Source organism: Staurois parvus, unplaced genomic scaffold (genome assembly GCF_062004578.1).
Source record: "Staurois parvus isolate SC_StPar_1 unplaced genomic scaffold, SC_StPar_1.0 ptg001302l, whole genome shotgun sequence".
Lineage (NCBI taxonomy): Eukaryota > Metazoa > Chordata > Amphibia > Anura > Ranidae > Staurois > Staurois parvus.
In genome coordinates, this window is record NW_028319098.1 from 10,071,145 (window position 1) to 10,098,765 (window position 27,621).

Genomic DNA, 27,621 nt, shown 5'->3' on the forward strand with positions numbered 1-27,621 from the left:
TCATTGTTGGTGTCAGTGGGGGGAGGAATAGTGCCCCATCGTTGGTGTCAGTGGGGGGAGGAATAGTGCCCCATCATTGGTATTAGTGACACAAATGATGGGGCACTATCCCTCCCACTGACACCAATGATACTTACCTTGCTGTCTCCTGCTCCAGCCTGGGCTCGCTCTCTCCCTCTCCCATCTACAGCCTGCATACCTGGCTGCAGCAGCAAAATTTGCACTTACCTGTCAGCTGTCTTCCTTCTCTGGCCTCTCTCTTCACTCGCTCCTGCAGCTCCCTCGATCTTCTTTGATCTATTCGCGCTGCCGCTCGGCTCCTCCTCTCCAAGCTCCACCTCCTCGCCGGTGATTGCCCGCCTGTGTGCCTCTCCTGAGCTACAGTTCCGGTGGCCAATCAGTGGCGAGGAGGCGGTGACAGGGGCAGCATATCATCCCGCCCACACATCACCGGAGACAGGAGCGGTGTCTCGGTTCCTAAGACCATCGGAAATATGTGTTTTCCGATGGTCTTAGGCGACCCCTGTGAAATGGTCGTTCGACCCCCAGGTTGAGAACCGCTGCCCTAGAGGCTTAATGTTTGAACAGTCATCTGTTATATATGACATTCCTACAAAATATTCTTTCAACAAATATTTAAGCCATATTAGTTATGTTTGGCACAATGTTCTAATTGTAGCTTCATGCTGTCCAACCAAAACTGATAAGTTGGCTAAGCCAGCTGTTGGATATCTAAGCGCCTTAAGAATAGTGGTCTAAACACCAGAATTTCTGAACACAAAGAAAACAAAAGGGTGCACAGGCCTAGTGCATTAGCATCAACATTTTATTAGAGTGTAAAAACGGGTGAGTATATAGTCACAACAACCATGTTATAACAGATAGGATGATATTCCAGAAGACGACACTTACAAGGTCCTGGTTCTTCTTCCGAGTTCGCAGGCTGCGGCTTCTTGACTGGCTGAGCCACTAGTGACGTCACTCCAGCGCATGCGCATGGCAGTTTCGGCCACAGCACACAGCTCTGAAGGAACGGCAAGGGTATGCCATTCCTTTAGGCTAGGTTCACATATATGTGGATGGTGCAGCTGCGGATCCGTACGAAATTCCGTGCAGTCGCACCACCCGCACATATGTGAACCTAGCCTAAAGGAACGGCATACCCGGAATGCAGACCTGTGGGCGGGTGCCATTAGTTTTAATGGCACGCCACCCGCACTGGAAAACGCAACCGTACTGGGAACCGAGGTTCCCGTTCAGGCTGCGTTTTCAGAAGTGCAGAGACTTCTTCCCTGTATGTCACAGGGCATTGGAGTCCATTCAAATGAATGGGCTCTCGTGTCCACGCAAAAACGTGGCCCACACGGCTGCATATATGTGAACTAGGGGTTAGAGCACATGCGCCGGTGATGTCACCAGCTGCTGCTGTGTACAATGTTTCCTAACCTGTGAATGTTTATAAGATATTCATTTTGCCTACAGGTAAGCTTTAATATAAGCTTACTGTAGGTAAAAATAGAGCACAAGAGTTTACCACTTTAATGCATTCTCTGAATTATGGTACAAAAAAACCTTGTGTACAGCTCCCTCCCCCAGTCCCCTTTGTACTTATCTGAGCTCAATCTTGATCCAGCACTGTGCCCAAGAGCAGCGTCTCTCTCTCTCTCTCTCTTCACTAAACTTGAAGGCAACAGTGGGAGCCATTGGCTCCTGCTGCTGTTAGTCATAGCCTATGAGAAGAGGGCAGGGCCAAGTCATGCTGTGTGTGTCTATTGACGCACACAGCCCGATTTGGGATTGAGCCCACACTAGTGCCCCCATAGCATGTGGTTTGTTATGGGGGCACTGAGCAGGGGGGGAGGAGCCAGGAGCGCTGGTGGGGGACCCCAGAAGAGGAAGATTAGGGCTGCTCTGTGCAAAACCATTGCACAGAGCAGGTATGTAGACATGTTTGCTATTTTAAAGAAAAATGTGTACAATCACTTGAATCTAGTTGCTAGTGCAGCAGTGATGACATTTAAAAAAAGAAAATGATTCTGCTTGCATATTATGTATGCATTTTGAAAGGAGTGCACCCAGATTCTGAGACGCAGGTGATGCCAGGTGGTGGTGACGCTTTTTGATCAGCTGACAGTGGATGTTGAGTACAACAATTGTCTGTAATTTCATGCCCTACATCTACAGTATGGCTCCTTGTCATGTTTTACATTCTGTAATGGGACTTCAATGATCAGTGCTTTACATTGGCCTCATCACACCTAATATCTTATTCCAGGAATCTGTCTAGTGTCTACAGCAGAAAAAGTATTTTGAACCCAGGGAGGTCTTCATATATTGCTGTGTATGAGGACACAATCTCTTTTAGGGCAGAATAGCATCTGTGTGGAAACCAAAAGGACCACATCTGACAAGCACATTATCAGAACCTGTGTTGTGGATTAGGGCGGCTGAACACAGAATTGAAACCAGCTCTGCTAGTACATGTGGGTTAGATGCTGGCTGAAAGTATTAAAGTGTTTTGGATAATAACAAAAAGGTGGGGTCACCAAACTGCCGTAGATAAATACACACAGGGTTACAAGCATTCTTAGCAAAGCAGACGTGAAGAGCCCAAAAAAAGTGTAAAGCTGGTTTTGTGCCAGTGCCAGACATTCTTGCACATATTAAGACAAATCGCAAAAGCGTGTTGTGGATATAATCTAGGTTTGCCATAGTGACAGGAAAAATTGTTGTTCATTATGTTTTTACTGGAAGATGATGTCATACACAAAAAGCGCAATGAAACAATCTTGTTTTTTTGGCCAAGCACATTAATTGCACACCAAAAAAAAAAAAGACAAAGTTCTCCGGAGGGCCCCTTTCCTTGTCAAGCATCTCATCTCCATATGCAGAGATAAGTACAGGGCAGAAATCAAATACTAGTGAGAAAAGTGTTTACACGATAAGGCAGATAGAGCCATTACTCAGAACTACTCCAGGAATGCACATATTTTCAGCATTTGGTTCTATTAGTCTTGGACAGTTATCTTGTGCATGCTATGATAAATGGCCTTGCATCAAATTTTGATATTCTGCAGTAGTGTAAAGTGCTCTTTGGGGATATTCTGTATCCAGTAACTTGATTCTATATAGTTGTTTGTTTAATTTTGATTTTCTGGTTTTCAACCATAAAACTAGTAAAACCAATCCTTCAGCTCTGACCATCTTTTTGTTAGGTCTTTTCAGTTGAAAAGCTAGCGGTTAGAATTTATTGTGCAGTGTTTGAGCTCTACCATGTATACATAATAAAACTACATTCTGCACGTTTGTGGTGGCCATATATGCTTCACTAAATGATCAATTTCTATTGTGGGCAGCACAGTGGCTAAATGGTTAGCATTTCCGCCTGGCAGTACTAGGGTCGCTGGTTCAAATCCCGACCACAGCACCACCTGCCTGGCGTTTGCATGTTCTCCCTGTGCCTGCGGGGTTTCCTCTGTGTCTCTGGTTTCCTCCCACTCTCCAAAGACATGCTGGTAGGTTAATTGGCTCCTGTCTAAATTGGCCCTAATATGTGTATGTATGAATGTGAGTTAGGGACCTTAGATTGTACGCCCCTTGAGGGTTAGGGACTGATGTGAATGTACAATATTCTGTATATGTAAAGCGCTGCGTAAATTGATAGCGCTATATAAGTACCTGAAATAAATAAATTTCAATTGATCTCTTCCATTAGGAATATTTGATCTATAGTTAACAACCTACCCTATATATTCGAGTATAAGCCGACCCGAATATAAGCCGAGGTACCTAATTTTACCACAAAAAACTGGGAAAAACTATTGACTCGAGTATAAGCCGAGGGTGGGAAATGAGGCACCCCATTATTGGTGTCAGTGGAATAGTGCCCCATCTTTGGTGTCAGTGGGAGGAATAGTGTCCCATCATTGGTGTCAGTGGGAGGAATAGTGTCCCAACATTGGTGTCAGTGGGAGGAATAGTGCCCCATCGTTGGTGTCAGTGGGGGGGTGGAGGAATAGTGCCCCATCGTTGGTGTCAGTGGGGGGGAGGAATAGTATCCCATGATTGGTGTCAGTGGGGGGTGGAATAGTGCTCCATGATTGGTGTCAGTGGGGGGTGGAATAGTGCCCCATCATTGGTGTCAGTGGGGGGGGGGGGGGGGAGGAATAGTGCCCAATCGTTGGTGTCAGTGGGGGGGAGGAAAAGTGCCCCATCGTTGGTGTCAGTGGGAGGAATAATGCCCCATCACCTAAGCACAGCACACTTACCTGCATCTCCTTCACTCGATTTTTGCGGGGCCGCTCAGCTCCGCCTCCTCACCGGTGATTGGCTGCCTGTGTGCCTTTCGTGAGCTACAGTTCTGGCGGCCAATCACCGGTGAGAAGACGGAGCCGAGCAGCCGCGCGAACATCCAGTGGACAAACCGAATGAAGGAGCAGCCGCGCTTCCTGGACCGGATCGTCGTAGGACCGGAGCCAGATAAGTGACAGCACCCCCCTGCTTACCCCTGTACTTAGTTTCCCTTCTGTTCTGTCCCCCTGCTAGACATCTGCAGACGTTGACTCGAGTATAAGCCGAGGGGGCCGTTTTTCAGCACAAAAAATGTGCTGAAAAACTCTGCTTATACGCGAGTATATACGGTATGTGATCGTTCTGCCACATGTTGTGAAGTTGATTTCAGTTGATAGCTAAGATACAATCGTAATTTATGATTGTGCGTTATGGAGCTCATCTCCTTTCCATTATGTACTCTTATAAATTGATTAATCAAAATACAATCATATTCATGAATGAAGTATCTCAGTGCTGCTGATTGATGAAAAAATATAATAATTTGCCTTCGCCTGATCGATCCAGTTTGATCAAATCTGATCAAAATGGAGTCTAAATTGAACAGAATGAAAATTATGGCGCTTTGATTGTTTGCCAATTCAATCATTTTGTCATTGTACAAAAACAGGCGTTTGCATTGTTGTAATGTGCCCACGCCTGCTGTTTACCTTACTACTGAATGAAACAATTCAGGCTAGTGCTAGTTTTAACTCTGTGTGTCAAGTTCAGCAGGCTCTATGCATGCTTCACCCATAAAAGTTAGAGTTTTTTCCTCAACACCTGCTCTGGTGAAAGCCTAAAAATTTGTACTTCCCATCATTTTCTGTACCAATGACAATGGTCACCAGGAGAAATAGTAAGGGTGAATCTCCCCGGCAGGGGCTTACATAGGAAGTCTGTCATGGAGGCTGATGTTTCAGACTTTTACTTAACTCAGCCGATCAAACGTTGTGACTAGAGGAGAGGACGGTCATGTGACTTTTTTTTATTTTTTTTTATTTTAATTGTGCTCTGCTTGTTGGTGGTATGTAAAGCCTAACAATTAACTTAATTTATTTGTAAATATAAATAAATATATTTAGTTTTATATTTAGCTTATCTTTTTTTTTTTTTTTTTTTTGATAAAAACTTGAGGTTGTCATAAATTCAGAGCTGTTGTGTAATCTCTGCACACTTCCTTAGTTATCTCGAAGTTAAAATTAGTTTAGCCTTCCTATTTTTTTTTTTTTATCCTTAACTGTAGAATGATTAGTCCTAATATGGTAGAGGTCCAAGGAGTGGCAGGGTTTGAGTATTTTACTCAGGGCTGGGCTGGACTTGGCAGGGCTGACACTTCTCTGTCCACAACAATGCTGTGTTGTCAGTCTACAACAGGACAAGAGCTGCATTTCTGGCAAATTCACTATAATTTTTTGCTGCACTTGCAGGACTTTTAAATGTAGAAAACATGGGGAAATTTGCATGTATTGTTGTGTTGCATAGTTTAATTTTCTTGACATACAGTTTTGAAGCAGATTTATAGTGAGAAACCCTTTTTAGATATTCTACTCCCCCTGCCTCTTTTGATGGCTGGCGCATTTTTTAACTTGCCTCATCCAGGAAGTATAGAAATCCTTTTTGTAAGCTATGAAGTTATCTCAGGGGAAACACCGATTTCCTCACCATGAGAAGCGGAAGGAGGGATAGAAGATGGTGCCATACATCAGTTCTGCCAGTCATCAACTCAGGTGATGTGGATAGCCCTATGCTGTCAATCACAAAAGCCGACTGACTTTGAAGTCCAAGGTACATTTATTGATATCGCACAATACAGATATAATCCACCTGCTCCACTTACGCGTTTCAGTCCAACAGGAGTTTGTCAGTCACTCTGTACCCTGGACTCTTTTAAGTTGAGCGTCTCCTTTCTTGTTTCTCTGCTTATGATGTTATATGCTTATGACGGATAACAGACCATCTTGGAGCCAGCACTCTTTGGTTGGGTGAGCGGTAAGGGCAGCCGTGTAGCAGAGTGGATCGCACTGACTGGCAGAGGAGGGCACAGAGTGGTGACATGCAGACAAAGTCCCTTTTTTACAGCATGATGATGCAGCAACTCAAGTAAATTTAATTGTAGAGAAATCTAAAGTCAGCCCTAAGGCTACATTCACACCTGAACTTTTTGTAGCTTGAAGACGCTCAATGAGCTAAATCCTATTCATTTCAATGCTCCCTTGGATATGGCTCACTCATAGGAATGGGTGTGCACAGTAGGAAGAGGAGCCAGCTGGGATGTTTTCTTTGCCAAGGTTGTGCTGCTCCAGGTAGGGCACACAGAGAAGACCACCGGCACTGGAAGGAAGGTACGTATTTTACCAGCTGAACTGCACTTGGCGGGTCGGGGTTACTTATACTTTAAAGGCAACTTTACTAAAGGTGAAGTTGTCCTTAACTTTAGTTGTCCCCTACCCAAGTCTAGTTGACCCATCTATCTTCCCAATAAATGCAACAACACAGACCTCAGATCAGCAGGTGACTCCGGCCTATTTTGGTCTAGGCTGCATTTCATTTGTGTTGTGAGCAGGTGGGTGTGTGGTACAGGGAATTCATGCTTTTTTCCATGGCGTATGATAGGAAACCTACCTCTGCAAGCAACAGACTAGAATTTTGTAACCCATACTATTGTCGTGTAGGGGGAAAAACACAGGCAAATTATACACTGTAACTCCAGCCAAAAAATTATTTATAAGGTTTGGATAGCAGAGGGAAGGGTTAACTGGCCATGCAGTGATGTGGGATTGCTGACAGGTCTGCCGGACAGTAGGTGGCGGCATGCAGCAAGATGGCCACCCAGCGGTTTGTGGGTCAAACATGATATCGCGCTGTTTCCATTAAGTATGAGTCGGATGTTTGTAATTTGGGGACTGCCTGTATTGTACATTCACATTAGTCCTTGCCTTCAATGAGCTTTCAATCTAAGGCCCCTAACTCACATTCATACATACATACTAGGGCCAATTTAGACAGGAGCCAACTAACCTATCAGAATGACTTTATTTCAGGTACTTATATAGTGCCGTCAATTTTACGCAGCACTTTACATATATATTGTACATTCACATCAGTCCCTAACCCTCAAGGGGTGTACAATCTAAGGTCCCTAACTCGCATTTATACATACACATACTAGGGCCAATTTAGACAGGAACCATTTCACCTACCAGCATGTCTTTGGAGTACTTTATGAACATTTCTTAGGTAAATAGCACATCTTTGACTAGTGATGGTTTGATAGTAGTTAGGTTTTTTTTTCCCATTCCATGGTAAATTGCTCTGTGGTATGGAAGTCTTTTTCGAGCTTTAAATAGTGTCGCCCGTGCCTAGAACGTGAAGAAGTAAACAATTGTACCTGCTGATACAGAATGCCAGTGCAGACATTCACGGTCATTCATGGACAATGATCCTGTGTTATCTGCTATACAATAGGACCACAATTGTCTGTGTATGGAAGGTTTTAAGGTATTAAACTCTGCAGTTTTCTGTACATGTAGTTCTAAACTAGTGGTGAGAATTACCTGGTAGTCAAGAATCTTAAGAATGTATAGATAAAAATGCAGAGAAAACATATGCTTTGCACACAGTAAAACATCCCCATATGTTCTTTGAAAACTAATTTATAGGATGTTGATTTGGTAAGTTGAGGTAGAAACGTCCTGGACTGATAAGTTGTCCACAGCATCTTCCACAGTGTTAATTTACTGCTGAGCCATAAGCCAGACACATTGCTGAAGACAGCCTTCCTCTATCTTCTGCAATGGTGGGTATTCATTGTGTATGAGAAGCACACCTGTTTGGCAGACAATTTCCTTCACCTCTGACATTGAGGGGGAAAATGGAGAGGAGGGTTAGATCATAGGGCAAATGCAATATGCTAGTGCAGTCACTCTTAAATCACAGGTCCTCAACCCTAGGCTACTCCCTACATTATTACACTGCTACATTTTCATCATGGAGCACAACATTCCACAGTACCAAAACTACCACACATAATAACTTGGTGTAGTAATTTAAAGCTTTTCAGTTCTTATATGCGGTGTCTGCATTTTTTTTCTTTTTTCAGACTTGTCCATAACATACTATTACTTTTTCTATGAGAGATCTTCAGTATCACTGTTGGACATGAAGTATGTTGGAACAACAGAATACTGCCCTTCTCACTTAATGACTTGGGGTGGAAGTGCTCTGTACACCCCTGCAAACTCTCCCAGCCAGTCCTTGCCTTCTTTTGTGCATACACAGACAAAATCCCATTTATTCCTATGGAGAGGCCCTCTATCATTGGGATGAATGATGGACTACCTCTTCTTAGGATTGAATTAAATATTTACCTGCAAACACAGAAGAAGTAAAGGGACTGGTCTGTAGGGTTTGCAGTGGTTTACAGCTCCCTTGTGGTTTACACAGTGTGAAACTGGCAGGTTTGGACAGTCAAAGCAGAACTTCAACTATACCTAACCAACCCACCCATTGAAACAGATCTTTAATAAAAAAAAAAGAAACCCTATACATATCTTTGTCCTGCAGTCTTTAAGCCATTCATCACCGGGTGGGCATTCCTCCTGGACTGAGCGTTGCTCACATAATGATGTCTCAGCACTAGAGTACTGTGAGCCCAGGCTGCATGACGATGCACTCCCAGGGAGTGTGCAAAAACAGGCTGAGCTCACAGGAAATGGACAAAATGATATGACTATCGCTCTCCAAATCTTGTAGACTTCACCTCCGCAACATCTCCAAGAAACACCATTCTTAACCTCGGAAACCACTAAGCAGCTTATTCACTCCCTTGTTATATCTCGCCTTGACTATTGTAACTCCCTCCTCATTGGCTTACCTCATCGCAGGCTATCCCCTCTTCAGTCTATCATGAATGCTGCTGCCAGACTCATCCACCTTACTAACCACTCCGTATATGCCACCCCTCTCTGCCAATCCCTCCACTGGCTTCCCTTTGCCCAACGGATAAAATTCAAAACATTAACAATAACATATTAAGCCATTTATAACTCTGCCCCAAATTACATCACCAATCTTGTCTCCAAATATCACCCAAACCGTACTCGCTGCTCCTCTCACGACCTCCTGCTCTCTAGCTCCCATGTCTCTTCCTCCCATGCACATCTCCAGGACTTCTCCAGAGCTTCCCCCATCCTCTGGAACTCTACCCCAATCTAACAGACTATCGCCTACTCTGCTCACTTTTAGGCGATCTCTGAAAACCTCTTCAGGGAAGCCTATCCTGCCCTCAACTAATAATGGAATCTTCTACTCCTCCTACCAGTCCATCCCCCACAGTAACTACCTTTTGTACCACTAGCCCCTTCCTCCTAGATTGTAAGCTCCAAGGAGCAGGGCCCTCCTATCCCTCTTGTATTGAACTGTATTGTTGCTGTATTGTCTCCTTTTATATTGTAAAGCGCTGAGCAAACTACTGGCGCTATATAAATCCTGTATAATAATAATTCTGCCTGAAGAGGACCAGCTGTGCTGGATTGGGAATTAATCTGAGGACAGCACTGGAGCGTGGAGAGGTAAGTAGAGTTTGTGCTTTTTTTGCTTTTGCTTCTTAAGTATACGGGTACTGGCTAGACTGCTTTTGATTGGTCAGCACCACCAGAGGTCTAGGGATGTGAAATCCCTCTGGCTTTCACTCCTCTCCTTGCCGGGTTGACGGCTTCTGGTTGGGCAGCACCATGACAGTGCTGAGCATTCAAAAGCCATCTAGCCCATGCTGTCATCCCTGCACTGAGAGGAGAGAATGCTGCGGAAATTTCAAATCCCCTGCTGTTCCTTCTCTGACAGCATGGGATTGGTGCAGGGAGTTTTCCCGCACCTCTCCTGTGTGAACTCTGGTTATGACAAGCCTGGGTTCACACAGGAGCAGTGGAGAAATCTCATGAATTTGGACAGGAATTGCATTTCTGTTTCAATCGCATGCTATTCTTTGTGGTGCAATTTGCATGCATACATTTTGTATTGATGTGAATTGCACTACAAAGTATCGGTACTTGGTATTGGTGAGTACTTGACTGAAAGTATCAGTACTCGTACGCAATAAAAAAAATGGTATCAGTGCATCCCTAGGTAAATTAAATAATAATTTCAAAATGTATCCTTAACTTTTTACTTTTTCTGTCCTTTCAATGTAAAATAGACTTGTAACTGAATTTTTCACCAGAGGGCTTTGAGCTTGAGCTGGGCTTTGAAAGTATTTTGGTGTGGGATTGGTATCTCTAGGCTGCTTTATGAATTTATGGTTCAAGGGATACTTTGGCTGGATGAAATAATAATTATACATTTCTGCACATAATAAATGTAATTCAAAACCTACGCCAGTATAAGTATCTTCGCTACAATGTGAATTTACTGTTCAGCTGTGTGGCCCATCAATCTAAAGATAAGGCTGTGTGTTTTCTGAGCTAGCTCCTGCTAGCGTGTTCTATGGGGGCACACAGAGGAGGGAAGGAGCCAAGATTGCAGGCCGGGGACCCAGAAGGGAAGCTTCGGGACGCTCTGTGGAAAACCATTCTACATAGCAGGTGAGTATAATATGTTTATTATTTAAATTTTAAAACAAATTCCTTTAGTAACACTGTGGTGTTAGCCATATGGCTGTGTTGTGTGAGGAGGCTCTATACATCTCTGGAATGAATGAACACACATACAAATCATTTCATGGTTCAAATGTATTTTATCTGTGTAGCTGTTTGCCTGGAGTTCACCATTAACTGCTGACTCATTTATCCTTGTGATTTTAATTTTTTTTCAGGAATGCCTTTCTTATTTCACAAATTTACATCAAATGTGTTATGTTCTAATTTTAAATAATACTGTTAAAGGCCCTGTGTTTGAATGAGAGCCCACCCTAAATATCACAATGACCCTAAACTGAGCATTGATTTATAGTTGTGAAGGCAGTGACTGATAATAGTCCTAGAATCTTCCTTCTAAGGTCTGTAATATGTTTCATGTTCAGTTTACTTTATTAAAATTCGTGTATTTACTTACGCTGGTAATAAAATCCATTGCTTAAAATGCTACCTTGTAGTGTTGATGGATTTAGTGTCTGACAATTATGTCTTCCTGCCTGCAGTCCACAGGAGACACAGATGACCATTAATTCATTCATTGTCTGCTTTGTTTGGGTTCTATTGAATGCCTCTGATTTTGGTTTGATTTATTTTATGGCCGGAGAGTTTCAGATTCTTCTGTAATGCTAGCAGATGTGGGAGGGAGGGAAATGGTTTTCTTAATGTCAGTAAGACAAGACCACATGTGTAGACTAATCCTGCGTAATGAAATGTAGAGTGGATTGTTCCTTCTCTAGTAAACACCAGGATAGGATGGCAAGAAAAATGTTTTGATGGTTTAAAAAAAAAAACAACCTATTCCTTAAATTGACACCAAACTCTAGTTAAAAAAAATCTGTTCCAGCATGTATTCCTAACTCAAAATGCTCCTTCTATTGCTCTCAGCCTCCTCCATATTCATTTATTTTGTTGCTGCTGTAATCCGTCTTGTTAGAGGATGGCTATGCTTGTTCTCGATGGTCCTGCTATATGTAGCAACAAAGCGAACCTCTCCTGCTCGCTCCTGTATACTCACTACAGGGATTTGTAGTAGTGAGAATACAGCAGTGCACATGAATGCAACTAATTTGCACTGTTTGTTCCAACAAATGGATGTGACAGGGAAAAGGAAAGCTGCTGGAGCACACAGAGGAAATTACAAGGAGCCAAAAACACGCAGTAAGAAATTATTTAATGAAAAATAAATTACAGGGCCATTAGTAATGGATGTGTACGGATTATTTTTGGAAAATAAAGATATTGTTTAGTGTCACTTTAGCTCTGAGTATAATCAATCTGCCAAATAGTTTTAAACAGCCCATGATATGTTCAGTATAGAGTGCATGCAAAAAGACTAAAGTAGGAGGATCTCTATGAAAGTTCGTTAATTTACCTGGAAATGTTGGGAAGATCACTCTAGCCAGTGGGATCCAAGGTTGTCTGGTTGGTTTACTGAAGGAAAATAGGCTGTTCACTTTCCAAGGGAATTTACCCAAAGCCCTCATTCACTTGGAATGATTTGATCCATGCCCTATGCAGGGCCGTGTTTTACTGGCACAGGGATACATGGCCCCCAGTGTGCCCAGAGTGAGTTCGGGGACAAGCACCTACTCGGATGTCATATTGAGAGCAATAGACATGAATGGGAATACCTGCATGGGGATCTACCTGTGCATCCCCAAGTGGGTAAGCCCCACCCTGCGTGGGGCATAGATCAATCGCCCCAAATGAACTAGGCCTTAGCTTAGTGAATCAGTCGAACCTTTGCTTCTTTCCATCATTCAATAATGTGCAAACATAATACTGTTTTCTTTTCCTTCCACATGATTGGATATTCTTTGCAAAGTGAACTTTTACCACATTCAAGTATGAGAAGGGAAAATTCCCATGCAAGGAGAACAGCCTTTTTGCCTTAGTAAATTAACCCAATTATATTTTGCTTTTCAGCAATCACCCTTGCCTAGTCATTGTCAGGAAAGATTAGTTGATGCATTACATTGGTTTTTGAGGTGATCTCTGTTCTTACCCCAAGCCAAGACCTACTGGTGGGTGCATTCTCCACTGGTGCATGCCATATCCACTCCCACTGTCCAAATAGAACTTTGTTCCTTTAGTGATCAGAAAAGCAGTCATTTGGAGGCCATTCCTCTCAATTACACAGTGTGTACGATTAGTTGTAAAAGGAAACTCCCACTTTAAAACAAAACTATGTAACTGAGAGGTAATGCATCTTGTAATCTAGTGTTACTAAAATAACTTTTTCCTTCAGTCTAAAGCAAGATGTTTTGTTAAACAGACAAAAAACATAATTTATTCTTTTTAAATCTTTTTACAGTAAATCGTGGCGAGTATTGCAATTTCCTTTTCCTTGTCCATAAGATTGGTATACTGATTTTCCCAAATGTCTGCTCAGCCAATCTATATAGTTTTTTTACTATGTATTTCTTTAATATATGTCTGTAAATAATCTCTTTATACATTTTATTGGTTTGTTATGAAAGTGATCTATAGACACCTAAAATTATGCCTGTCAGCATGGTATATCCAGTAGTTTGCTCTTAATCAAATGTTTCCTTCTATCTACAGATACCTTTGCCCAATGCTAAAGACATTTTATGTACAGTTGACCGTCGGCAACAGTGAATTCTATGGAGAGGGAAAAACCCGCCAGGCAGCAAGACACAATGCAGCATTAAAAGCCCTTCATGCACTGAGAAATGAGCCAATACCCGAAAGATCAACCGTGGTAAGTTCCTGAGATTTTTCAATTTACAATGGCCTTGTTTTTTTGTTGTTTTTTGTACCTGTATTTATGCAGTCTGTTTTGCTTTTACATTTTTGTTTCATATATTAACCACTTGCCACCCGCCCACAGTACATTTATTGTGAGCAGAGACGGTACATCCAGGGACAGCTATGTACCCGTACGCTGAGGTGAACTTCACGGTTCTCAGGCGCACACGTGCCCCCTGCTAACCCATGCTGTGATTGGACACAGCACGAGTTTGTTGGCCAATCACAACATAGAGTTCTGTGTTTAGAAACACACAGAACTCTGTACACAGACAGAGATCTGGCTGTTTCTTCTTCTGGAAATCAACTCTGAGTTCAGGGAGAAAAATCAGCCAAATCTGTGAATAAAAGCAACACACATTACACTTTTTAGGCACACACACAGTTAACCTCTTCCCAGCCAGTGTCAGTACAGTGTACAATATTATCACTGTATTAGTTTTACTAGCGATGTCAATAAGTTATTGTCCCTCCCATCCAATGTATGTTAGCACCAGATTGCCAGCCACACTATCACAGTCACACTATAAGTCACTGATCACTGCCATTATAAGTATAGCAGCTATAGCTGCATAAATTCCAGTATATATACCATAGTTTGTAGATGCTATAACTTTTACACAAACCAGTTAATATACACTTATTGGGATATTTTTTTTACCAAAGACATGTAATGGAACACATTTTGGTGTAAATATGTAAAGAAATTCGATTTTATTGGACATGTTTTATAACAGAAAGAAAATGTGATTTTCTTCACAATATTCAGTTTTTTTTTGTTTATATAATTTAAAAAACCCAGTGGTGATGAAATACCACCAAAGTATTTGTGTGAAAAAAATTATGTATATTATATAGATTTCATTTGCGTAAAGTGCTACATGACCCAGCCATTGCCATTTACATTAGCACAGTGCTGAATAGCAAAAAATGCCCTGGTCTTGAAGGTAAAACCTTCCAGAGGTGAAGTGGTTAAAAAAGCCATGTCCTTCATACAGCACAAGTAAAAAGATTGCATGTATGTTATTCCACTGTACATTAACACAGTAATAACGATTCAGCACTTAATAGTGTGAATGATTCCAGGCAGGAACTTTGCAACATTAGATCTGAAATATTTTATAGTTTTTGTTCAGCCATAGTAAGATTCTGGGTGAGATTTTACACAGTATCTTCTATATAGTTTTTGGGGAACTGGTTCAAGGCAATTTTTGTTAAGGTAGTCCTGTGCTTTTTTTATATATGTTTCATGAATAATACAATTTAATAAGGATGATGGACCTGGGTTTTGTTAGCTTTTCCCTAACATTCTTTTTTTTTTTAACCCCTTTGAAAATATTGATGCAGCAACATTTGCATCAAACCTGCTATTGTAGTATAAGCAACTACAGGTACAAAAGTGATTTAATATATCTTTTTTTTATCCTGTCACTTCTCCTTCAGGTTTTTTTCGAGTTTTGTAGTTGAGGATAAATGAGTAGCAATAACATTGCAGGACTGTACATGTTACAGGATTTTAAAGTGGTAGTAAACTCGTTTTTGTGATTTTTACCTACAGGTAAGCCTATAATAAAGCTTACCTGTAGGTGAAATGAAAATCTCCTAAATGTGTACGGTTTAGGAGGTATTTCATTAAGCAGCAGCCAGTTATGTCACTGGCACATGCGCTCTGAAAAAACGGCATACCTGTGTGTTTCCTTCCACGCTCTGTGCAGTGCCCGGGGCTCGTAGCATCATTGCGGCACGGTCAGTCAGATGGCCTGGAAGGAAAACCGGGTAAAGATGGCAGTCCCATCAGCGCTGACAGCGTGCTGCTGGAGGGCTGTATTTTAAGGTAAGCTTTTCATAATGTTCTGTTATGCAGTGCATACTAGCACATTATGATCTTGCCCTGCAGGGGGAAAACATTTTTTTTCTTTATTTTATTTCCTTCTGGTTTAATGTTTGTGTACAGTAGCTGTTGTCTTGTTAAACAAGGCCACCTTAGTGCTGGACAAGGGTCAGACAGTATTTTCCAGGTGAACTTGACAAACCCTGAACAGCCAGTAGCATCACCTGCAGCATCATGGCAACTGCAGATTAAGCCGAGGTTAAAGAATTCCAGGTATGGACCGCTCCGCTTCTCAACCTAATCCTATCAGAGAACACTTTGTATTCATTGAGATAATTGCAAAAATAAAAAAAACTTTCAGGTAAGGTATATTATACATAAGATGGCAGCTTGCTTAGCTGGAAAGGATAGGAGGGTTTAGTTCCCCTTTAGGGAAACTTAAATAAATAAAAAGGTGCATTTAGGTAGGGATTTTTTTTTTTTTTTTGGTCCAATGATCGAAGGGAGGAGTTGGGTGGACATTGACATATATCCTGGAGAGGGGCTGTAATATGAGGCTTGATGTAACTGGGGGAAGATCCCTCTCAACTGCAGTTAATAAGTTATAGGGCAATTTGTCTGGTGTAAACAGTGTGTTATGCAAATATAGTTTCTCTGTCACCGGGATGTTTATGTTCTTTCTTTTTTTTTTTTCTTTTTTTTTTTAGCAGAATGGGGAGACAGGAAGGGGACCAGAAGAAGATAAAGATGCAAATAAATCGGAGATCAGTCTGGTGTTTGAAATTTCCCTGAAGCGCAATCTCCCACTCAGCTTTGAGGTGAGCTAATTGTAATTTCAGTTTGTTGTTTCTTATGTGCAGGTGGCATGAGCTTTGAACACAGGAAAAGTTCAGATGGGTACTCCATTCTGGAATCCTGACTGAGGCTGAATTATGCACAGAACTGTTGAAAGGACAAGGCCACAACAGTACAGAGAGATCAGAAATACAAATGTTAAAACAGTTCAACAGAACCCAATAATTAGACAATTAACTGGGTTCTAGTGTGTGCCCAACTCTGCAGGAACATTATAATATACCATTATAATGTTCCTTCAGTGCTTTCACATAGTTTGTCCCTAGAGCTAATGTGACCCATCTTTGAGTCCTCAGTGGTGCAATTTAAATATCTTTTTTTTTTTTTAACCATTTTTGTGCAATATATATATTCTCCTCTTTGAGGAAGAGCAACAGTCCAAAAGCCCATTGTAATGCAATAGTTTCCAGCTTTACAGCTCAGGGATGAGTGCACACAATCCAGCAACGCATATGTGCATGCCTCAGGTGGTCCCCTTTTTCCAGTGTCACCTTTTAGGAATTCTTTTTTGGATCCAGAGAGAACCCTGGCACTGAACAGCGAAATGGAAATGTCCACATTATGCAAGCAACCTGGACACCTAAAAAAGGACCCCTCCTCCTGTACACAGAAGATGAAGGGACTGGAATTTCACTTGACGACAGATTTATTAAAGTAAAGATACACTCTCCACTTATCCCCCACACATACTGTCTACTGCCCTGTTCTACTGCACATACTCTCCTCTATCATACACTTCATATTTCTGCCTGTTCATATTTCTGCACATTCTGCCCACTGTCATACTTCTGTCCTGCACATACTACCCTCTGTCATACCCTTCATACATCTGTCTTGCACATACTGCCCTCTATCATACCTTTCTTACTTCTGTCCTACATATACTGCCCAGTGTCATACCTTTCATACTTCTGTACTGCATATACTGCCCACTATCATACCTTTCATACGTCTGTCCTGCATATGCTGCACCCTGTCATACCATTCTTACTTACATTTTGCCCACCACTGTCATGCCCTATAGGATGCAGTTGAATCCCTGCACTAGATCCAAAGACGACACACCCCATCAGTTTGTTACTAAAAGCATAATTGCCAAATAGGGGATTTTTGAGGTATCGGCATGTTACATTCATTACAACTATAATCATTTATCTAAAAATCACATGCCTGTTAATTTATCATATTCATATAATGGTGTCCTCATTTAAAAGGCTTCCAATGAAGCCCAATATTTAAAAAAGGAACAATTGCTAAATTCTCAGGATATTCCCCTACTTATGGTATAATTTCATCTAGAATACTATCGTACCTCTCCTAGAATACTACCGTACTATCGTACACCTCTCCTGCATGTACTGTCATTCACGTTATTTTTACACACACACACACACACACACACACACACACACTGCTCAGCATAAATGAGTACACCCCAACAGATTTGTCCGAAAACCTTTCTTTCAGAATCAACATTTTCTATGGGACACTATAGTACAAAATACTCCCACAAATACGGGCCAGTGATTGAAAACAAGACTTGTTAATTTGCACACACAAAAAAAGTATTTTTCCTAACAAACTATTTTAAGACCATGTTGCAAAAATGAATACACCCCAATGAAAGTCTTAGGAGCAAAGCAAACTTTAGACAAAAGAACAAGAATTCAACTACAGGTGAGTCTAATTATTCATTGTGTCCAGCAGACAGTTGATTATAAAAGGGCGTTATTTAATGAAGAAAACCCCTTCCCATTTCATGTTGTCAGCAATGGCACCACATGGAAGAGAAATGTCACAAGGCCTGAGAAAGAAAATAATTTATTTACACAAAGGTGAAGGCTACAAGAAGATCAGCAAAGCTTTACTTATTAGTCAGAATACTGTAGCAAAAGTGATACAAAAATTTACCAAAGATGGAATTGCAACCATCTCACAGAGACGTCCAGACCGTACATGAACGTTAACACCTCGACAATAGCGTCTTCTGTTGAGAAGAGTTGAAGGAAATCGCCTTGGAAGTTCACTGCAATTCGTTAAAGAAGTAGAAATCCAAACTGGGGTGATTGTTTCCTGTGACACAATATACGGCATACACTGCAGAGGAATGGCATGCATGGGTGTCTTCCACAAAGGAAGCCTCTCCTAAATCCCATGCATAAAAAAGGCCAACTAGAATTTGCCAGGGCCCATGCTGAAAAAGAATAAGACTACTGGGACTTTAGAGTGATGAGACCAAGATAACTGTTTTTAGAACTGATGGCTTCAGAACTGTATGGTGTCGCAAAGGTGAGGAGTACCAAGAAAAATGCATGGTGCCTACAGTGAAACATGTTGGTGGCAGTGTCGTTCTATGGGGCTGAACGAGTGCTGCTGGTTTTGGGGAGCTGCATTTCATTGATGGTATCATGAATTCAGAGATATACAGCTCTATATTGAAAGAGAAGATGCTACCATCACTCCGTGCCCTTGGTCGTCGTGCACTTTTCCAGCATGACAATGATCCAAAATACACATCTAGTTGCATTTCTGAAGAACAGGGTGAAAATGATTCCAGTGGCTAAGTATGTCTCCTGATCTGAACCCAATCAAACACCTATGGGGAATCCTGAAGAGACAAGTTAAGCATCACTCTCCATGCAGCATGCAGGCTCTAAAAGAGGTCGTTCTTGAAGAATGTAAAAAGTTAGATGTTGCAATATGTCACCAACTTGTTCATTCCATGCCTAGAAGACTTGCTGTCCTTACAAATCATGGAGGTCATACAAAATACTAGTAGTAGTTTTTGTTGTGGGGTGTATTAATTTTTGCATCAACTAATTTGAGTAAAACTGAAGCTTTTGTAATCTAAATTATATTGTTAACCTTACTTTCATGTAATGAGCTAAACAAATGTTCTGTAAAACTCAGTTTTGTCAATATATATATTGCATTGTTTGCTATATCCTCAACCTTTACTATTGTGGTATGGGTTCAGCATTTTTGACACAAACTTGTTTGCACCTGGATAAGCATCTTTAGATTTGTGAAGAGTGGTTGTGTTTTCTGAGGAAATGTTTGTTTGTGTGAATTACCGAATCCCTCCATGCACGTTATCAGTGATACTGAAATGAATCTCTAACCCCCTTTCTAAAATATTGTCGCCCTCCACCAAATAGCTCTATAAACCTCCGTGTAGCCATTACCTTTAAACTGTAAAATGAAAGATGGTTATGTGTTAGAATTTATACGCACATTAAATATATATGGCTTACTGTCAAGCCTCATTGATTTTTCAGTAGCATGCATATACCATGATGCAATCATCATTGGAAGCCTCCCTGTTATGAGGCAATGATTCAGTATGTTTAATCAGCAGAAGAGGAGCGGCCACTCATAAAACATTCCTGAGGGAAAATCGCTCTCCTCTTCACACTGATTACATAAAATAAGCAAAGGCCTGGTCATCCTCATCTTTCTGACTAAGAAAGTGATATTTTTCTTTTTTGTATATTTTATGCACATTTAGTAAAATGACATCCGCATGTTACAGGCATTGCTCAGTAATGGTGACAAATCATTAGTGGAATTTCTGTTTAATCAGGCATGTATACTTTATTCAACAAGGTTTCCAGCCTTTATGTGATACTACTGATGCAGCCATGTGTAGCTCAGGGATATCACTGTTATCCTGTGAAATGTCTGCATACATTATTATTATTATACAGGATTTATATAGCGCCAACAGTTTGCTGAGCGCTTTACAATATAATGGGAGACAATACAGTTTAATACAAGAGGGATTTGAGGGCCTGATCCTTGGAGCTTACAATCTAGGATACATTGGGCTTAACTGCCAAGGATCACACAGATTATCACTCCTTATAATATTACTAGCTTTTGAATGGTGGTAATTGGGAAGAGATTTGAGGTGTCTATTGAGGAAAGCAACCATAAGAGGTGGACATTTATTTATTAATTACAGGTACTTATAGCGCTATCAATTTATGCAGCTCTTTACATGTATATTGTACATTCACATCAGTCCCTAACCCTCAAGGAGCATACAATCTAAGGTCCCTAACTCACATTCATACATACACCTACTAGGGCCAATTTGGTAGGAGCCAATTAACCTACCAGCATGTCTTTGGAGTGTGGGAGGAAACCCACGCAGGCACAGGGAGAATATGCAGACTCCAGGCAGGTAGTGCCGTGGTTGGGATTTGAACCAACGTCCCTAGTGCTGCTAGGTAGAAGTGCTAACCACTTAGCCACTGTTGCCCATTCATAAAATACAGATTTGTGATGACCTGAAACTTTCAATAGGCCAATATCAATTTTGTTGGCAAAATAGAGATTCCACATTTGTTTTGTATTTAGGCGAAAGAGCAAGTGTGGTGCCTCATCCCTTTTTTTGTTTTTTTGATTCAACGTGATATGAATGGTGTAGGGAAGCCCACTGGTTTATTGTGAGCATACCAGAAAGGAAGAGGCTCACTACTTCACTAATCACTATTTCACTAATTTATACACCAGTTAGCCATAACATGGCTATTCATATGACCACTCTCAAGTAAAGTGAATAACATTGATTATCTAGTTAATGTGGCATCTGAAAGTATGTGGGATATATTAGACTGCAAGTGAATATGTTGTCCCTGAAGTTGATATGTTGAAAGCAGAAGAAATGGGCAAATGTAAGGATTTGCAAAACTTTGAGCCAAAGAGCCAAATTATAGAGGCTAGATAACTGGGTCAGCGGCACTCCAAAGCTGTGGCTCTTGTATTATGTTCCCTGCCTGCAGTAGTCATGACCTACCAAAAGTAGTCTAAGGAAGGAAAACCTGGGTTGAACCTGCGACAGGATCTTGGGCAGCCAGGGCTTACTGATGCATGTGGGGAGCAAAGGCTGGCCCATGTAGTCTGATTCTATAGAAGATTTACTGTAGCTCAAATGGCTTAAAAAGTTAATGCTAGTTCCAATAGAAAGGTGTCAGAACACACAGCGCATCACAGTTTGTTGTGTATGAGGCTGCGTAGCTGCAGACCGGTCAGGGTGCCCATGCTTAGACACATGTCCACAGCCAAAAGCCCCTACAATGGGCACATGAGCATCAGAATTGGAGCACAGAGCAATGGGAGAAGGTGGCCTGGTCTGATGAATTCAAGAATGGTTTGAGGAACATAACATTGAGGTGTTGACTTGACCCCCAAATTCTCCAGATCTCAATCCAGTCAAGCATTTGTGGGATGTGCTGAAAAAGCAAGTTTGATCCATGGAGGCATCACTTTGCGACTTAAAGGATGTGCTGCTAATGGCTTGGTGCCAGATACGACAGCATACCTTCAGAGACCTAGTGGAGTTGATGCCTTAGTGGATTAAGGTGGGTGGTCAGAATGATGTTACAGCTTATCGGTGTATATGTTTGAGAATTTACCATTTTATTGAGTAAATGATTCTAAGGTAGGATAAGGAACGCTCTTAAAATTATATGTGCATCTTCGTGAATCGATCCTACTTTGTGGAAAAATGCATGGGCCAACACAGTGTCTTATAGGAATGGCTGTAAATAATACATTCAGGTTTTTTACTTGATCCTTTCACCGTAGAAGATTTTCATGTTATTTCAGTGCCCATGGGGCCCTTCTAAGGCCTCCGTTACACAGTTATTACCCCTTCGCATTGGATTGCTCCTCAGAGGTTTTAACAGGCAGCTAGGAGGCAATATGGTCACTGCCTCAATACCGGTTAACTATTGAAAGCTCTTTACACATGGAAGCAGCACTGTTGTGGCGTGGCCCTATTCACTTGAATGGGTGTCTTTTGGTGGTGATACTGCCTGCCACATGCAACCTGTTGTATAAATTTGGCTGCAGAAGTGTGTACTAACATGGCCACCAGCCATGGTAATTTGTGGTTCAGTGGTCACTGCAGCTTAGTCACCTGCCTTTACCACCCCTCGTCTGTAGATGTAAACAAGGCCTAGGTTGGTGTGCGTTCTGTTACCGGTATAATGCTAACAGAGGTAAAATATTTCACTCTGTCAGAACTGTGATATGGGGACAGGCAATGTCTGAATATTCTCCATTGGCCATAATAAAGCTAGCCAAGAAAATAAAATTGTTTTCTATTCTTGCATTTTGGTAATACATACACAGAATGATGGAGACTTAAATCTTCAGTCCATTGTGTTGTTCACATCTCATTTCAATGAATTCACTGCCTTAAAATAATGGTAAATCTCAATATTTTAGTGTTTTTAGTTTAAACAGCATAAAATAAATAGTCCCTGGTAAACTTTTTGGTGAAACTTATCCCAGGACTTGCCGTTTACCTTTTTCAGTTCTGTTGGTCTCTTGCTTTCTCAGTGCTGCTTCCCTGAACTTCTGGTCTATACAGGAAAAAGTTAACAGTGGACAGTGCGGTCTGTAGTCAGCCTGTTAGCTTGAAAAGGGGGAGGGGGTGGGAGGGAAGAACTCTGCCATCCTAGACTATGGGGCTTTGTGTTTCTATTGATGCTCAGATACAGGACAACCTGAGAGAGGAAAACTGGGGCAGTGGTCAAGCTTAAACCTTGTACCATGGTGAGGCTTTAAGGATAAAGAAGCTGCATTTAACTATAAACTAAGTGACTGAACCAGCTGCTGAAAGTCCCCAAAATACCGAGGGGGTTATTTGACACTTTAATGCGACTCATGTTAACGCCTGACATAATGCATGTTGGGTTGTACAGAAGTGGATCGATAGATCGGCTTCTGTACAACCTTCCTGCTTATACATAGATCAAAATTCAGACGGTCCCTGCTGAACCAGCTGAATTTCGATCCATAAATGGCCAGATTTTCTTTGTTCTCTCAGGACTGATAACTAACACTGGCCTGCAGAAGAAAGATAAATGTATAAATTATTATTATTATGCAGGATCTATATAGCGCCAACAGTTTGCTCAGCGCTTTACAATATAATGGGAGACAATACAGCAACAATACAGTTCAATACAAGAGGGATTTGAGGGCCCTGCTCCTTGGAGCTTACAATCTAGGACTATTTTTTTTGTTTTCTTTTAGTAATTCTTCAGCACCTTTTGTTGTGTGGTTGTTTTAGTATCTTTTACCAGCCATGATCTCAGGCAGGAGACAAAAAAAGTCTTGTCACCTCTGAGAGGTGGGGGGGGGGGGGGGGGTTGGATGTGATAAGTGTGAGTTCAAATACCACAAGCGTTTTGATGCCAAAAAATTCTGTTCTGAAATATCTGGTGCTAACATGCCTTTGCCCAAATCATCCATGCAAATTTTCAGAGGCAAAAAAATAGCATACTGGCATACTCTACACACTGATTTGGATTTTGTATGATTCATTATACAACTATCTATCATGTTAGGATTTTACAGGAAGAGAGTCCAGACATTTATTCCCTATGTGGACAGAGGATTCATATACGTAAGGGCCCTGTGTATGTACAATATAAACTGCCTGCTTTAATTACATTGTACAATCTCTATTTGCAATTAGTTGATTTTGAAAAAAAAATATAATGTCGGAATTATTATTATTATACAGTATTTATATAGCGCCAAGAGGTTTGCTCAGCGCTGTACATTATAGTGACTCACTGATTTTCCCATTAGTCTGTACTATGACACAAGTCAGATTTCAGGCATCCCCCGCAACAAAACTGTCATTTTTGGGGAGATGCTCTCAATAGGAAATCACATCTAAAGGGATGCAGATCCTGCAATTTTCCTCAGTAGAGCCCTTCAGGTGCAGCAGCTGATTGATAAGTATAAATCCAACACCTATTCCTTCAGAATAACAAAAGGTAGGCATATTCAACAAAGTTTGGTAACATCGCTGCAATGTGCATTGATCACCTAGAGGGGAAGTTTTTTTCAACAAAAGTGGAGTTACTCTTTCAATTAGAATAATTTTAGTACAACATCTCTGGGCAGAAACAATGTCCGTGCGAAGAAAATTCACATGCAAAAGACACCCAAAATTTAAAAAAGTACATTATCATACCCTAAAAAGTAATGTGGCAGTCCCAAAATCCAACAGTAACTTCATAAGATAACATTACCCTCAACCAAAGTCAGGGTCAAACAAACTTATCAATGAATTATGAATGACCTCAGAAGCATCTTGAACAGATATCAGACACATGCTCAAAGCCCATTGAATCGGCCACCTCTAGTCTCCATTGGCAGTGTGTAATAGAGTGACAACAAAGGAGCACAATTAGTAGATAAGGGACAGCACTTCATCACCCTATAACTAGAAGTAGCTTGGTGGTTAGCACTACTGCCTTGCAGCACTGAGGTCCATTATTTGCATGGAGTTTGCAGGTTCTTCCTATACTTGCGCAGGTTTTTTTCTGGGTTTTTCAGTCTTCTCCCATATTTCAGACATGTTGATGGGAGCCAATTAACCTATCTAAAATTGGCACTAGTATGATATTCAACTGAATGCGCCCAAGATGGCTGTATTAGCAGATAAAAAATATTGAAAATTAATTCTGAAATTACAAGCAGGAAATTATGTATTTGGGTGCATTCTGTACACATTCTGTGTAAATAAGGCCTCCAGGTAGCCATATTGCATTTTACAGAAAATTACAGTGCTGCAGATTGAAAAAGAAAGATCATTTTTAATAACATTCAAGTACAATATGACTTGTGTCGCAATTGTATATGCTGTATATATTTTTTTAATTTGCTATTTTTTTTCCCACACGAAAGTGGAATTACCCCTTAAGGTAAGCTAAAAATACAAAACGGTAAAGACAAATCACCAGAAAAAAAGCTCAAGTGGTGTATTCCTGTTACATTCCTGCAGGCGAGGATATGTTTCTGATCAAGAAAATAGGATTGGGAGGGGGAGTTTACTAAAGTGAACTTGGGATGAAATGGAATTTTCTTGGAGACAGGTTATAGTTTTTGAAATATGATTAAACATTATTAATAGAACATTGTGTTTTTTCTTTCTGACGTTTTATCCAAAAAAGACTCGGACATGTACCTATTTTGTTCTGTATTCCATCAAGATAGCAATGTGAGCATCAAGATAGCAATTAATACTTAATCCAACAACTGATTATTGGTAAAACGTCTGTTATATTATTTATTCCCAAAAAATACAATGATTCCTAATCTAAATGGTATATAGCAAGTCCATAAACTAGTATATGTAAAATGCAGTAGTTACTTTTTGTTATTTTTCCAGAGGATTTCACCACTTCAAAGCCTGATTAAAGTTAGCAGCCTTTTGCCCTGGGTGCACACCACCTTGCTTTTCAATCTCATCAGTTCCCATAGGAAAAGGCATAAGTCAGCTGCATATCAAGAAGTTCTTAACCTTAATAGTTTGACAGATGATGCATCTCTAGACTGGTTCCTTTCCCTGGCAGTTTTCACCTCATTAGGGCTTTGCCATAAAGAGAGTGGAAGCTAGCTTTGGGTTAAATTACCAACATGAACTGCCATGTCAATAGCGTCCTGCTGAAATGTGACCCATTGTGGCCCACATGTGCCGTACTTCAAAACACTGTTAAAGTGATACTATACCTAAAAATGTTTTTATACCTTAATGTTTTTTAAGTTTCTTGTGCTCGCCCTTTCCTGTGTGAAGGGGTAGAGAGGGAAGAAAAGATCAGCGCTGTGCACAGCTACATCTCTTCTCCCCTCTCTTCCTCTTCACACAGGGACTCCTGCTGCTGTCACTCAAGTGTGGTGAAGAGGAAGTGGGGTGGCGGGGCTAAGTCCTGTGGTGTGTGTTTATGGAGCTCGGCTCAGTAGACACACAGGGCAGAAGCGAGCACGCAACACTTCTCCTCATAGCAACCGGCTCGCTATGGAGACACACAGAAGAGGAGGAGCCAGGATTGCAGGCGGGGACCTGAAAAGAGGAATCTCAGGGCCACTCTGTGCAATACCATTGCACAGAGCAGGTGACAGCAAAAGTTTTTTTCTTTTTAGTTTGGTATAGCATGGAGATAAATTAAAATACCTTTTAGGGTTTTATTGTTCTCTGTGCTCATTAGGGATGTTCACCCTCTCTCTTTGTCATGTTTACCATTATCATCAAAAGTGAAAGTATAAGAAACCCCAAATTTTAGGATGTCCCCAGAAAAAAGAGGGGAACTCTTCCAAAGGGTGCAATAGTTTTGGTGACCCGGGGTTCCCTAAGAAATTCCCTTAATTTGCAGGGATTTTCTCTCACTTCCTGTTTTGGCCATAGGGCAGGTAGTGAAGTTAAATCTCTCAAATAGGACACATATGGCAAAAAATAAACTGACGGGTAATAACTCTCCCTTACTCTATCCAAAATGAAGAAAAAGTTTTGCCTATAGTTCTACTTAAATGTATTTACTAGGTTATCTGACTAAATCTACTCCAATCCTGTCTTCTACTTCAGGAGCTAAAATGGGGGTATGTTCATTTAATCAAACAATTAGATATCTGTTATGGGTCTGGGGACATTTGGAAAGCGTGGCTTACATTTAAGTAGTTTGCAGATTGGACCTGTTTAAGCCTATGAAACCCAGCACAGCTAAAGCAGGGTAATAGCACACAGTGGCATTGTGCAGGGAGAGGAGAGGCAGCTGGGTAGAACATTTAGAGGGGTGCATGGTGCTAAAATTAACACCACAATGTCCCGAGCATGCTGGGTGACTAGGTTTCAGTCCGGCTGGAACCTGGACACAGATATCTCCAGTCCAACCATTCTGTCCCAGTGCCAAAGCAAGTGTCGGGTGCTCTGCTCTCAGTTCACCGCAGCACCAGTGAGGACTCCAATCCTGTTTTGGTCCAGCACAGCAATGCCTTCCTCTGCTGCTTCTGCATTCTCTCTGACTCCCCCCGTATCTCCCCCTTCTAGTGGGAGGAAAATGATGCTACAGCAGAGCTGCTCCACCCCCAAACTCTGGCTCCCACAATTCCTGGATAACTGCGAGCTAATATGAGGTCTTTATGGGCAAGGGACACTGATATGAGATGACTGATTCGCTCTGTATGTGGGACCTAATGGAGGTCTCTAAGCGGTGGGGCGTACTAATAAAAAAGTGCCTCTGACTTAATTGGTTCTGTAAGGGTGATGCTAATATAAGGTGACCAACCATTAAATCAGCATTCAGCACCCCCCCCACCACCACCACCAACATTAGATCAGAGTCCCCTTATATCAGCATCCCCCCACTCCCCTTAGAGACTCTCATAAGGGAGGGG

General features: G+C 41.4%; 1 protein-coding gene across 7 annotated transcripts in view; it reads left to right on the forward strand.

Moving 5' to 3' along the window:
- STAU2 (staufen double-stranded RNA binding protein 2) overlaps nt 1-27,621 on the forward strand; it is a 353,166-nt gene that overhangs the window by 130,757 nt on the left and 194,788 nt on the right. For 5 of the 7 annotated variants that reach the window (XM_089661030.1, XM_089661034.1, XM_089661035.1 and 2 more), the window contains 2 exons: nt 13,527-13,686; nt 16,272-16,382. In XM_089661030.1, the coding sequence (XP_089517156.1) occupies nt 13,527-13,686; nt 16,272-16,382 (271 nt within the window). The remainder of the gene's footprint in view (nt 1-13,526; nt 13,687-16,271; nt 16,383-27,621) is intronic. The other 2 variants (XM_089661031.1, XM_089661033.1) reach the window with 1 other exon arrangement.